Source organism: Arabidopsis thaliana, chromosome 5 (assembly GCF_000001735.4).
Source record: "Arabidopsis thaliana chromosome 5, partial sequence".
In the NCBI taxonomy this organism is placed as follows: domain Eukaryota; kingdom Viridiplantae; phylum Streptophyta; class Magnoliopsida; order Brassicales; family Brassicaceae; genus Arabidopsis; species Arabidopsis thaliana.
The window spans coordinates 14047062-14062091 of record NC_003076.8 but is presented as its reverse complement, the minus strand read 5'-3'; the positions used below and the strand labels follow the sequence as shown (position 1 = coordinate 14062091).

General features: G+C 29.5%; 2 protein-coding genes and 2 pseudogenes across 4 annotated transcripts; all 4 read right to left on the bottom strand.

Moving 5' to 3' along the window:
- Window positions 1–2334: 2334 nt before the first annotated feature.
- AT5G35923 lies at window positions 2335–2943 on the bottom strand (annotated as a pseudogene; the record flags this gene model as incomplete). Its single annotated transcript has 1 exon — window positions 2335–2943.
- Window positions 2944–5187: 2244 nt separating this feature from the next.
- CYP79A4P lies at window positions 5188–5655 on the bottom strand (the record flags this gene model as incomplete). Its single annotated transcript, NM_122983.1, has 1 exon — window positions 5188–5655. The coding sequence occupies one exon, from the start codon at window positions 5653–5655 to the stop codon at window positions 5188–5190; it is 468 nt and encodes a 155-aa protein (NP_198441.1).
- Window positions 5656–9369: 3714 nt separating this feature from the next.
- AT5G35918 lies at window positions 9370–10355 on the bottom strand (annotated as a pseudogene; the record flags this gene model as incomplete). Its single annotated transcript has 1 exon — window positions 9370–10355.
- A 608-nt stretch (window positions 10356–10963) lies between these two features.
- On the bottom strand, window positions 10964–12969 carry CYP79A3P (the record flags this gene model as incomplete). The annotated part of the gene is made up of 4 exons (NM_148046.1): window positions 10964–11130; window positions 11214–11433; window positions 11478–11588; window positions 11995–12969. The coding sequence occupies 4 exons, from the start codon at window positions 12967–12969 to the stop codon at window positions 10964–10966; spliced, it is 1473 nt and encodes a 490-aa protein (NP_680351.1).
- Window positions 12970–15030: the final 2061 nt, after the last annotated feature.

Sequence of the window (15030 nt, the reverse complement as noted above, 5' to 3'; positions counted from 1 at the left end):
ATAACTACTTTATGAAATATATATATATATATATATATAACTCTTTTTATTGGGTTATATATATATATATATATATATAATTTACATTGTTTCTTAAATACATCATATATATATGTTATGTATATCATAATTTATAAAATTGATATTTGAGAATAATATTATATAACACATAACTATTATTTACCAATTATATGTTTTGTTTTAAAATACATTATAAACCCAAATTTTATTTCTACAACCAATCATCACACCTAGAACAACGTTTCTATTGCAATAAATCTACCGATATAGACGAACCAATCACCCACTTTTTCAAAATATAAAGAAACCAAATAGTATTTTTATAGAAGAGTTTCACTAATTTTAGTTTATAAATTATACTATGACAGTTAAAGTGTATTTTATTGATGGTCTTCTTAATTAGAGACTCATCAATAAGAGTATGGAAAATTATAAAAAGTAAGGAGGGAGAGTAGGAAGACTCTCTTAAATAACAAACTCTAAAAATTCTAAATTACATTTTTCCTCTTATGATTGGTTAAATTTTTTTATAGTTTCGAATTTAATTAAAACATTTAATTACATTAAAAACACTAATAGTTATATTAGTAAGAGACTCATAGAGGTGCTAGTGGTGGAGGCAAAAAAATTGTCTATAGGAATCATAATAATTTCTTACATTAATGTTTTTTATATAATTTCTAAAAGAAAAGTATTATCAAAACTTTTTTCTCAAAACTGCACCATAGACTCATTCATATTTTCATATTTTTAACTGTTTTATTATTATTTTGCTTGTCACTGTGTTTAGTACATTTTTAATTAAAAATTAGATAATTAATTGAAAACATATCGACGATACGATTAAACGTGGTCGTTTTTCAATATATATAATAGAAAATATCTTCTAATTGTTATAGTCACAATTGAACAAATAAATCTAAGGAAAAAATATTTCTAACTACACTAAGTATCAGAGAATGTATGATCATACATCCCAAGTATATTATTTTATCCTTAGCTACACGAAGTAGATGTTTTGCATGGTCACATATTTGAGCTATACGATTTCATGTGGTTAACATCATATACATAAAATTATGGTACACCGATAAATTTAGTCCGGTGAAGACAAGCATTGACTGGTATTGATCAAAAAAAATATTTAAAAAAACACTAATATTTATTTTAATATAAAAATAAAATATAAAATAATTTTCTATGGTGTTGTATAATCAAAAACACTTAATGCATTAATTCTTCTAATAGTTAGGTTTTCAATTTCAAAACTAAATAATAAAAATAATTCTAAACATTTTAAGATATTAAAATTTAAACTAAAAGCAGAAAATTTTTATTGTATTGGGTTTGATTCTAATGATTTTTCTTGTAGAACATAATTTTTGTGGTTGAAAAAATTAAAGAATTTTTTTTTTGTATATAAATAAACCAAACAAGAAAGTTAGTATTTGTTTAATTTAAAATGTAAAAATAGGCAAATTCCTTACTTAAATGATCTTAATAAAAATATCCGGTTTTAATTTAAATTTATCTCTTTAAAATTTATTAGTAGTTTTTATTACACATTTAGTTTAATTTTGAAAATGAAAACTAACTATTATAAGAATCAATACATTAAAATGTATATATATATATATATATATATATATATACATAATTTAGAATTTGTTTTTTGATTATTTTTGTTTTAAAAATAAATAAATAAATAAATAATATTTTTTAATATTTTTTCTCGTCATTTCCTGTTAGTGTTTGTCTTCGCCGGAGTCAAACCATTGGTGTACCAGATTGTATGTCTATGGAACATCACATGACATTGTATAGTTTAGATATGTGGGCAGTACATCTACTTTATGTAGCTGAGGATACAATAATATAGTTAGCTTGTGTGACCATGCATTATCGTATTTTATTATTTCATAATATATATATATATATATTATTATTATTAAGAAGGGTGATGATGAAGAACTGGAAGGTAAAGAAATATCCATGTGACCAGAAGTAGTTCGCCGACGACAAGTTCATGAAGAAACAACTTTTCTCCAGACTTGTCACGTGCCCATGTTTATCCTTTATTAAGACACGTGTCTATGAGTTCTATTGATATAAGCTTTTTATCAGTGTTTTTGGTTTGTATTGAATCTTTAAATGGGCCTTGTACCTTTTATGTAATGCCCTTTAGGTTCTTTAATAAAATGAAGTTTGACCACAAAAAAATAAAGAATTTATTAATTGAATAGTTTTTTGTTGGGCTAGTGATATCTTCATCTTGGATATATACTTTAAAAAATCCATTGTAACATTGTTAACTCCTCTTTCTTGCATCATCATGAACTTCTCCACCTATCTAATTGATTTTGCAATTTTTTCCATGTGTAGTCGTCACTTGGTATCTCCAAAGGCGATCCTGTCACATATTTCATTGTAGCTTAGATCACTTTGAGCCAAATTTTCAACAAGTAACTCTCCTTAGTCCATGGTAATATTTGCAAAACGTCATTTGCTAGTCATGTCCAATGATAATTTTAGCTCCTTATTAACTCCACAATATAAATACTAAGGAAATAACTTCCTTTTGAATCCAGGAGGGCAATCTTGAGTATAATCATTAAGCCGTCCCCATGCTTCATGGAAACTTTCATTGATTCCTTGCTTAAACCCTATTATGTCACTTTTCACTTTGGTCGTTTTTTGCTTGGAGTAGAACTTGAGAAGGATGATTTTCTTACACGCATCCCAAGAACTGACCAAATGAGATGGTATAGTTTTCAACCATTGGCTTGCTTTTTCTCTAAGAGAAAGAGGAAACAAAATGAGCTTGAAACTATCTCCGGACAACCAATTTTAAACGTACTATACAACCTCTCCAAGAAATCCAAATGATCATAGGGGTTCTCTATTACTAGTCCCGATAACTCAATCTAATCAAACTTGTCTTGATTTCATAAACATTGGCTTCTCAGGATTAAGAGAAAACAAATCAGTTGGTTGAAAATAAAACCACTGAAATGTACAACATGGACTCGTACAAAACCCACCATCTATATTGACGAAGACTAATTAATACACATGATTTATTAGTTTAGATTTTAATTGATTTTGAATTATATACGTGTATTTTAAAATAGTAATTGATTTCTAATTATATATCATTAAAAAAGAATCATCAAATATTAACTACTATTTATGAGACATGAAACAAATAACATAAGATTTTAAATCCAACAACACATTATTTTGCTTGAATTTTTTATTGTCGAATGTACATAACTAGATATTGACCTGCAGGCGGTACACCGCAGGTGGATATGTTTATTAAAAAGTTATAAAGAAAGGAATTATTATTTACATATAAATAATATTTTCTTAACAAATAACTTTTTTCTATATAAACCTTGAGTAATTCAATGTTCTGATATTTGTTGTATATTAATTTATTATTAAAATTCAATATTTTTTTGTTTGTGGTTTAATTTTTTTTTGAGATAATAAAAATTTTAAACTTGTATTATTTATAGATTGACCCGTGGTACACAGCATGTTGATATTTTTGTTAGAAAATTAGAGGTTTTTATTATAATTAATATTATATATATATATATATAAATAAAATATTTCAGAGGTAAATCATAAGCCTATGTTTTATATATGATACTATGATACATCTCGACACAATTTTTATAACTAATTTTTTTTGAAATTTTAACTTATAGTATTTGCTTTGTTAATATTTGTTTTTTTTAGTGTTTAAAATTATATAATTGTATTTTGATTGTTAATTCTAGGATTTCATCCATAATATATCATCCCGTATTAATATCGATTCAAACCCGTACCACCATATAACCTCGTCCCGTGAAATTAAACATCATTTTGTCATTTTCTTATGAAGTCCGAATATTTATAATATTGGAAACTTCAAAAAAAAAGTAATATAGATCCAAACTTCATAATTGTATATTGATTGTTACATCTACGATTTCACATGTAGTATATCATCCCATATTAATATTTTTTAATATTTATAATGTTTAAACTTCTTATAAAATTCAAATATTTATAAAATTTAAAACTTCATAAAATTTTAAAATTATTTATATTTTAAAAAATTTATAAACAAATTTAAGGTGATTTTATGAAACTTTTAAAGTTTAAGTTATTTAAAATAAAGAAAGGGAGTAAGCCGAATAACATTTTTAATTTTGGATGTATGATAAACCAATGTTCATGCTCATTCGTATTCAGAATCATTTTGGTCCTTTTTATAGTATAACTCTAAACGATTTATTTAATTTCTAAGCAATGTGGGACCTTGTACACTTATTTTTTCATCGATTGAGTATTATATGTCGGTTTTAAAAAATCGGAATTACATCATATGTAGACAAAATCTAATATTTTATTACCTATATGTATTTTAAATATAAAGTCAAAATAAATTAGATATAAAAACAAATATAGTGATAGAAAATTATATATTTATATTTAATGTAGATAGAGAGATTTTAGGAATTTAGTCTTAATTGAATATAGTTAGAAAGATTTAGTTAAAGATAAAAATTGATGAAAGAGTTAATTCAAGTATTTAATGCAAATTAATGATTTGTAAGTTTTTAGTTATTGAATATTTGGTTGAGATAGAATTTGTAAGGGTTTGTATATTATTAGTAAATAGTATAGAGATTTTTGGCCAAAAAGTCTACCAAAAATGTATATATAGATAGGATATGAATTAGCCTAATTATCTAACTAAAGAGCAAAAAAATGATCATGATTATGTACAACCCAATAAACCTCCTAATTATTTACAAACCAAATTTTTAAATCCAACAAGACATGATTTTTACTTGAATTTTCCATTGCCAAGACTCAAAGCTAACCTACCAGACTACCGGTAAATATTTGATTTCTGCTCTTTCAAATCAATTAAAATTGCGAATAGACGTTAATACATTTTCAATCTTATGTTAAGTAAATGAAGAATATAATTGAAAATTATATTATTTGTAATAGCTGTTTCTAGATAAACTATTTAACATACTACCATTACCTGTATTGTCCGGAAAAAAAAAAAAATACCAATACATGCAGTTAATATTGCATTTTTCTTTCTCTTTTTGTTTTAATAATAATGCATTTTTCTTGTAATTGTTACCCTTTAAATCAGGCTGGATACACATTTGGATCCAAACGAGGTGTTACAACCGCATTTAAGGGTTTTGCCATAAAAAGATCACTCTTGCTTACTGAAATATCAATTTTACTTTCACTGGGTACTGGTGACCACGTGAACCCTTGAATCAACCGAGCCACCAACATGTACGTCATGGCTGACCCAATGTCCGCACCCATACACCCTCGTCTTTCTGCACCGAACGTTATTATATTGAGATCAGGCTCTTTTAGTTCTACACATGTGTTATTGCTTAAATGTCTCTCAGGATCAAACTTAAGCGGTTTGTCCCACACTTTAGGGTTTCTCCCGATCCCCATACGACTAATAAGCTTGTGGCTTCCCTTGGGGATGAAGTAACCATCCACCACAACATCAGTAGTGGACATGTGAGGGAGGTTGAATGGCGCCACATGATGTAACCGGAATGCCTCTTTCAAGATTTTTAATTTTTTCATTTCCAACAAGCTGAATAAATCTATTTAATCTGATGTGGCAGATATTAATCTGATGTGTAGTATTTGTAATGTTTTGATTGGTTATTGTTTTAATGATGTGTCAGCTTCTCATCACATAAAAAGGTTGATGTGTCAAAGTTAGAGAGAGTTTATTTTAGTTTAGAAATTTATATAGTAACATATTTTTACAATATTCCTATAGAACTTTATTTGAAATATTTTACTTTAAACATCTCATAGGCGATTATCTCAATTTTTTCAGTAAGATATTGTTTAACGATATAGTTGGTCGTCATTATTATTTTTTTTCCAAGTTTTATCAAACAAATATCTTTACTAAAAACTTATTACATTTAAGAAATAAATCTTCTGAAAACCCTAGAATTCACAAAATATTGCTCCTCTTATATAAATATGCATTTCTCTGAATTCTATAACATAATCTATTTGCTCTGCCTCCTATTTTTTCCTAAACTTTTCAAAACAACCAAAGGACATGACGACAATGTTCGAAGAAAGTCCTTAGTAATCTCGAGATGAGATATTCCATGCTTTACTCAAAAAAGGTAATAATCTCATATCATCGAACTCCTTCAATTTTTCATGTTGTTTTTGTTTCTTCGGTTGTAGATAGAAAGATGAACATGAAATTAGTTTCTGTAAAATTTTGGGATACCCAGATCTAGAACCGCATGATCCTCTAGATCCGCATGATCCGTGAAACAACTATCCGAATCCGCTGGATCCGTAAACTAACTATCTGGATCTGGATCCGTTAGATCCATAAAACAAATATCAAGATCTGGATCCACCAATATATGCGACTATCCATATCTGCAAAAAATAGATGAAAATTTTAAAATAATATTAACTATTATTTCAATAAATAGAAAAGACTAACAGAAAATATCATATAAAATATTTAAATATCTGAATTTGGATCCATAAGCTTTGGACACCTATATCCGGAATTGTATCGAAACTCAGATCAATGATATTTTTCATGTCCCTTGTTATGGATAATCTTGCAAATTTCATTTTTATATTGTATATAATATTTTTTGTTGAGCAATGTATTTAACATTTCAAAAAAAAATGTTTGGGGTATAATTGGTAGGGCATTAGAAGATGTATAAAGCCAACAAAAAAGCTACAACCCCTATTGTAGATTTCTTTTTTTTTCTCACAGCCAATATAATAATTTTAGTAGAAATTTTTAAAGTACAATTTTATGGTATTTAGGTGGGATGTACCATTTTTGTTCCTCTGTCCACTTTGATTTTTTTCTTTTGTTTTTTAAAAAAGAAATTATTATAGTTTTCATCCATATATATTATTAAAAAATTATTTTTGTGGATATAAGTAATTTATAAAATAACTACTTTATGAAATATATATATATATATATATATATATATATATAACTTACATTGTTTCTTAAATACATCATATATATGTTATGTATATCATAATTTATAAAATTGATATTTGAGAATAATATTATATAACACATAACTATTTTGTACCAATTATATGTTTTGTTTAAAAATACATTATAAACCCCAAATTGTATTTCTAGAACCAATTTAATGATATAATAATTTAATATTAGTAAAAATATACTACTTAATTTCTACACAAATAAAACCTACAACTATAATCATCACACCTAAAACAAAGTTTCTATTGCAATAAATCTACAGATACAGCCGAACCAATCACCCACTTTTTCAAAATATATAGAAACCAAATAGTATTTTTATAGAAGAGTTTCACTAATTTTAGTTTATAAATTATACTATGACAGTTAAAGTGTATTTCATTGATGGCTTTCTTAATTAGAGACTCATCAATAAGAGTATGAAAAATTAGAAAAAGTGAGGAGGGAGAGTAGGAAGACTCTCTTAAATAGCAAACTCCAAAATTCCAAATTACATTTTTCCTCTTATGATTGGTTATATTTTTTTATAGTTTCAAATTTAATTAAAAAATTTAATTACATTAAAAACACTAATAGTTATATTAGTAAGAGACTCATAGAGGTGCTAGTGGTGGAGGCAAAAAAATTGTTTATAGGGATCATAATAATTTCTTACAGTAATATTTTTTATATAATTTCTAAAAGAAAAGTATTATCAAAACTTATTTCTCAAAACTGCACCATAGACTCATTCATATTTTCATATTTTTAATTGTTTTATTATTATTTTGCTTGTTTAGTGTGTTTAGTACATTTTTAATTAAAAATTAGATAATTAATTGAAAACATATCGACGATACGATTAAACGAGGTCCTTTTTCAATATATATAATAGAAAATATCTTCTAATTGGTATAGTCACAATTGAACAAATAAATCTAAGGAAAAAATATTTCTAACTACACTAAGTATCAGAGAATGCATGATCACACATCCAAGTATATTATTTTATCCTTAGCTACACAAAATAGATGTATTGCATGGTCACATTTTTGAGCTATACGATTTCATGTAGTTAACATCATAGACATAAAATTCTGGTACACCAATAAATTTACTCCGGGGAAGACAAGCATTGACTGGTATTGATCAAAACAAATATTTTAAAACACTTATATTTATTTTAATATAAAAAATTAAAAATAAAATAATTTTATATGGTGTTCTATAATCAAAAACACTTAATGCATTAATTCTTATAATAGTTAGGTTTTCAATTTCAAAACTAAATAATAAAAATAATTCTCACATTTTAAGATATTAAAATTTAAACTAAAAGCAGAAAATCTTATTATATTGGGTTTGATTCTAATGATTTTTATTGTAAAATATACTTTTTGTGGTTGAAAAAATTGAAGAATTTTTTTTGTATATAAATAAACCAAATAAGAAATTTAGTATTTGTTTAATTTAAAATGTAAAAATAAGCAATTTCCTTACTTAAATGATCTTAATAAAAAATTCCGGTTTTAATTTAAATCTTTATCTCTTTAAAATTTATTAGTAGATTTTATTACACATTTAGTTTAATTTTGAAAATGAAAACTAACTATTATAAGAATCAATACATTAAAATGAATATAAAAAAATAGAATTTGTTTTTTATTATTAAATAAATAAATAATATTTTTTAATATTTTTTCTGGTCCATTCCTGCTATTGTTTGTCTTCGCTGGAGTCAAACCATTGGTGTACCAGATTGTATGTCTATGGAACACCACATGACGTTATATAGTTTAGACATGTGGTCATGCAATACATCTACTTCATGTAGCTGAGGATACAATAGTATAGTTGACATATGTGACCATGCATTCTCGTATTCTGTTATTTTATAATATATATATATATATATATATATATATATATATATTTCTTTTATTATTATCAAGAAGGGTGATGATGAAGAACTGGAAGGTAAAGAAATATCCCGGTGACCAGAAGTAGTTCGCCGGTGATAAGTTCATGAAAAAACAACTTTTCTCCAAACTTGTCACGTGCCCATGTTTATCCTCTATTAAGACACGTGTCTATGAATTCTATTGATATAAGCTTTTATCAGTGTTTTTGGTTTGTATTGAATCTTTTGTGTAATGCCATTTAGATTCTTTAATAAAATGAAGTTGGACCACAAAAAATAAAAAATTTATTAATTGAATAGTTTTTTTGTTGGACTAGTGATATCTTCATCTTGGATATATACTTTAAAAAATCCGTGGTAACATCGTTAACTCCTCTTTGTGCATCATCATGAACTTCTCCACCTAATCTAATTGATTTTGCAATTTTTTCCATGTGTAGTCGTCACTTGGTATCTCCAAAGGTGATCCTGTCACATATATCATTGTAGCTTAGATCACTTTGAGCCAAATTTTCAACAAGTAACTCTCCTTAGTCCATGGTAATATTTGCAAAATGTCATTTGCTAGTCATGTCCAAAAACAGTTTTAGCTCCTTATTAACTCCACAATATAAATACTAAGGAAATAACTTCCTTTTTGAATCCATGAGGGCAATCTTGAGTATAATCATTAAGCCGTCCCCATTCCTTGCTTAAACCCCATTATTCACTTCTCACTTTTGCGTTTTTTGCTTGGAGTAGAACTTGAGATGGATGATTTTCTTACACGCATCCCAAGAACTGACCAAATGAGATGGTATAGTTTATCGACATATTAGAGGACCCAAAGGAAGCCCAAGATAGAGTCATATGAGAAGTCCATTAGCCCATATAACTAGGGTTTTAGCTAGTAGAGATTCATTTAAATTTGTGTTTATAAAATCAATGTAAACAACCTTGAGAGTTGGAAACAACTCTCCCTTCATCTAATGAAATATCAAATCTAGAATCATTTGTGATCTTGGTGACAAACTAAAGTCTTTCCCTTTCCTTTACTTCACATTTCAATAAAGCTTTTAAGCTATCTAATTTCAATCTTAGATTTCTATGTTAATAAGCTCATTTGAGCATAAACCATTGTTGGTTTGGTTTCTCCTACATAGTTTTCTCCCAGGCTTGCTTTTTCTCTAAGAGAAAGAGGAAACAAAATGAGCTTGAAACTATCTTCGGGCACACCTCCATTTTTAAACGTACTACACAACCTCTCAAAAAAATCCAAATGATCATAGGGGTTCCCAATAACTTAAGAGATTTGAAATTTTGAATCAATCTAATCAAACGTGTCTTGATTTCATAAGCATTGGCTTCTCAGGAGGAGGTCGGATTAATAGAAAACAAATAAGTTGGTAGAAACCTATCATCTATACCGACGAAGACTAATTGGTAAACATGATTTATTGGTTTAGATTTTAATTGATTTTGAATTCTATAAGTGTATTTTAAAATAGTAATTGATTTCTAATTATAAATCATTAAAAACAAATCATCAAATATTAACTACTATTTATGAGACATTAAACAAATAACACAAGATTTTAAATCCAACAACACATTATTGTGCTTGAAATTTCTATTGCCGAATGTACATAAGAGATACACTTAATAGGATATGAATTAGCCTAATTATCTAACTAAGAACAAATAAATGATCATGATTATGTACAACCCAATAAATCTCCTAATTATTTACAAACCAAAACTTTAATCCAACAAGACATGATTTTTGCTTGAATTTTCCATTTGCTCTTTCAAATCAATTAAACTTGCAAATAGACGTTAATACATTTTCAATCTTATGTTTAAATATAAAGTAAATGAAAAATTCAATTATATTATTCATGATAGCTGTTTCTAGATAAACTATTTAACATAATACCATTACATGTCTTATCAGGAAAAAAACAAAAACAAAACAAATACCGTTTAAATCAGGTTGGATACACATGTGGATCCAAACGAGGTGTTGCAACCGCATGTAAGGGTTTTGCCATAAAAAGATCACTCTTGCTTTCTGAAATATCAATTTTACTTTCACCAGGCACTGGTGACCATGTGAACCCTTGAATCAACCGAGCCAGCAACATGTACGTCATGGCTGCCCAATGTCCGCACCCATACACCCTCGTCTTCATGCACTGAACGATATTATATTGAGATTAGGCTCTTTTAGTTCCACACATGAGTTATTGCCTAAATGTCTCTCAGGGTTAAATTTAAGCGGCTTGTCCCACACATTAGGGTTTCTCCCGATCCCCATACGACTAATAAGCATGTGGCTTCCCTTGGGGATGAAGTAACCATCCACCACAGCATCAGCAGTGGACATGTGAGGGAGGTTGAATGGCGCCACCGGATGTAACCGAAATGTCTCTTCACACACGCTTTCACGTAGGTTAGACTAGGGAGGTCAGACTCAAGAACAAAACGGTGTCTTCCAACTACCCTATCGATCTCCTCCACAGCTTTTTGCATGATGCTCGGCTCGTTAATCATCTCCGCCATAGCCCACTCCGCCGCATTAGACGGATTATCTACTGTAGCCAACATTAGTTCCTTCATAATCCAACATAATCAACCATCAAAAAAAATTTAGAGATCATCGGATAATTTTGTTTTTCGTTTTTTTGTAAAAGAAATTTAAACATTTTGCTTGTGAAAATACATCTCTAATGCATGGAATTCAAAATTGAAAATATTTAGAGCTTTATTTCCTAAAGAAACTCCACTACAATTTACCATGATCTTTGAGGTTGCAGAGGTGTTGTTACAGTTTTACCCATCCTAAGTACTACATTCATGGACAACTGATTTACTTTTGTCGACATGACACATGTATTATCAGAGTCGGATCACTATTGGCCATGAAACGACGAAAGTTTCTTGTTATAAAAAAAATACTCTACCTACTATATTGTGGTAGATTAAAAAAAATACTAAGCGAAGTCCATAATATGCATACCGTCACTTGTGCTTTGATCTCTTCTTCCGATAGAGTAGGCTTTCCGTTGGTGTCTTTCGCCATTATAAACATGTCGAGAAAATCTTGAGGCTCTTTCATCTTCCCATTTCGCCATTGCATGAGTCTTTCATCGACAAAAGGATCGTTATACTTACTTACATTTCTCATTGCGTCAGCCACAACCTTCTCATGGCCTTCCAAGTCCAAGAACCTTAACCACGGGACATAATCCGACAATGCAAAGGCGTAAAGATGGGTTAAAACCGTAAACAAAGATTCGACATGTTCAATCTCTTCGGACCCTGGTCCCGATTCATCTTCACTTCCTTTACCAAAATGCCGTATACCAAACATCATCTTCCGAGCTACATTCCCGCTGTATTGTCGTACCACAAATCTTAAATCAATAACCGCAAGACCATTACCATTACCACGGTTTTTGACACAGCGGTTATTGATGTACCGGACTAAGTTATCTGCCTCTTCGGTTCTCTTTTCAAGCATCAATTTGAAGCTCTTCTTGCTTGTCACGTGAGATGCCACCACTCTCCTCATCTTTTTCCACTGCTCTCCTTGTGACTGCACCGCAATGGTCAAGTACCCGCGGCTGCAATACTCCGTCCCCATTGTTAGCGGTCTAATGGCGAAAACGGAGTCTTGCTTCTTCAGAATCTCCCTTGCAATTCTCGGGGATGTCACGGGGATCACGTGAGTATTCGCAAGACGGATACATGCAATATCGGTGTTGAGTTCTTCCATCAATGAATGTATCCACCGGAACACCGGTTTGTTCCTCCCTAGTATTTCTGGTAGGTTTCCAACTAAAGGCCAAGATTTTGGCCCCGGAGGAAGAGAGAGGTTTCTCGTGTGGCTAGTCATTAACATGGTTTTCTTCGTCTCTTTACGCTTCATTGTTAATGATAGGAGAAGCAAACCTAGGATAAACGCAAGCATTGAGGTAGAGTCGTCGAACATTTTTTAATCTCAATTTGTAGAAATTATTTGAATTCTGTTGAAACAATGAGGAATAAGCTATTTATAGCCATGAAACGGCAATGGAACAATGCTTGTGTCTAACTGTAATCTGTTGAAAATAAATGTGCTTTAAATGTTGGAAAGAAAAATAAGTTGCAAAAGGATTCTCGAGGTATGGCCTCTTATGGTTGGGTGGTGGAGAACATATAAGTTGCAAAGGCTTCTCATCATCAAGAACGTGGTCTGTTCTAAGACCAAGAGCTGATTTGGTAGACTCGTCAGATTCGGTTTGGTTTAATGTAAAGCGGCCACGCCTAAACATACTTTTAACATGTGGATAGCAAACCTGGACCGATTGCCTACCAAATCAAGATTTGTTGGCTGGGGAGAGCCGCTCCAAACGACTTGTGGTCTCTGTTCTTTGTATTCAGAAACAAGGGATCACTTGTTGTTGTCATGTGATGTTGCTCTCTACTTTTGAAATGATGTGTGAGTACGAGACTAAGCTAATTAACCTCCTTTCACGCTTGTCAGTCTAGAGTTACTTTCTTTGTGGCTTAGACAAATATTGAATAAAATAGAAAACTATTGTACTTTTTCTTTTTTTTGGAGCAACTATGATACTACAGTAGTAATACTAATTAAATAGTTGACCAAAAAAAAAGTTAAATAAAGATAGTTAAACTAATTTTCTGTATATTGTGATTTTAAGAAGATCCAGTTCGACTCAACATGAAATATTTTAATGTTAAATGTCAAAATAAGAAGAAAACATATAATCATTTACACAGTTTTACAGAGTTTAAACACTGATGCTTAAACACTATTTTAATTACATAGAACGTTATAATATTTTTCCATAAAACTAAGATTTCGGTTATTTCCTACTCAGACCAACTATAAATATATTTTTAAAATAGTTAAAAATGTTATTGTACTAGTCCTTTAAACAAATATTTAAGAAATGTTATTTTTATCCATTAGTGCTCTTCATCAAAATAATGTTTTGAGCCCAAATTTAGTCGTTTATAATCATTTACACAAATTTATGGATTGATATCGGAATTTTTTTTTGTTAACAAATAACTTTAAAACACACCGTTTTGAACAATACTACTTACTGGACAGTTTTTGATTTAAGAACTTTTAATGTAGAGGGATTTGTAAAATTTCTTTTTGTTAAAGTAGTTTTGGTAAGATAACCTTTTGAACGGTGAATGTTGAACCACAAAACCGCAGGGTTCAGGGCAGGTGTGTTCCCTAAGCGGTATGTCATAGAACTCGAATCCTTCTACATGTAGATAGACCAGATTATCTTTGATGAACCTAAGGTTCTGGTTTCCGACCAAAACCTTTTTGACTATATGATACCTGTTGTCAGCCCTTCTCAGAGACCTACGAATGTTGTTCATCATTTTTGGTACCATTTTAAACTCGAGACGACAGTTCTCGATATCCCAGAGGAAAATTATCCCAAAAGCTGGATCCAGATTCTGATCCATACTGATTTACGCGAACCAGAGAAGAAGAAACAGCGGCTCGAAAACGTAATAACCAGAAACGATCGTAAGAGTGTTTAGGGTTTCTAAGGTCGCTTCAGGACGTTTCTACATTTAGTTTTCTTTAAAAAAGCCCATGGGCTTTTTTACAAAGGCCTTGATTCGACTTTTTTTTTTCACGGCCTTGATTCGACTATTATTATAATTTATAATCTACATGGTTTCAATAAATCTTAATTGCCCGTGGTCATTAATTAAATCTACAACTTCTACCAATTGTTTTGTTGGGCTTACGTGTCGTTTGATTTAGTTAGTTGTCCCAAACTCATACATAATAGGAAAGTAGAGTATCTTTCATTTGCATGGTCTCTTTGTGCATTTTTTCGGTTCCGAGAATCTTTGGATAGGATGAAAGAGCTCCAAAAAGACATATCTGTGATGAAGATTCGAACAAAAAAGTTTTTTTTGTACACTAAAGAAAATGGCACACCTAGAGAAATTTGTAAAGAGTTTAACTGTGAAATTTGAGAGTCTCCGAATACTGATTAACCACAAATAGACA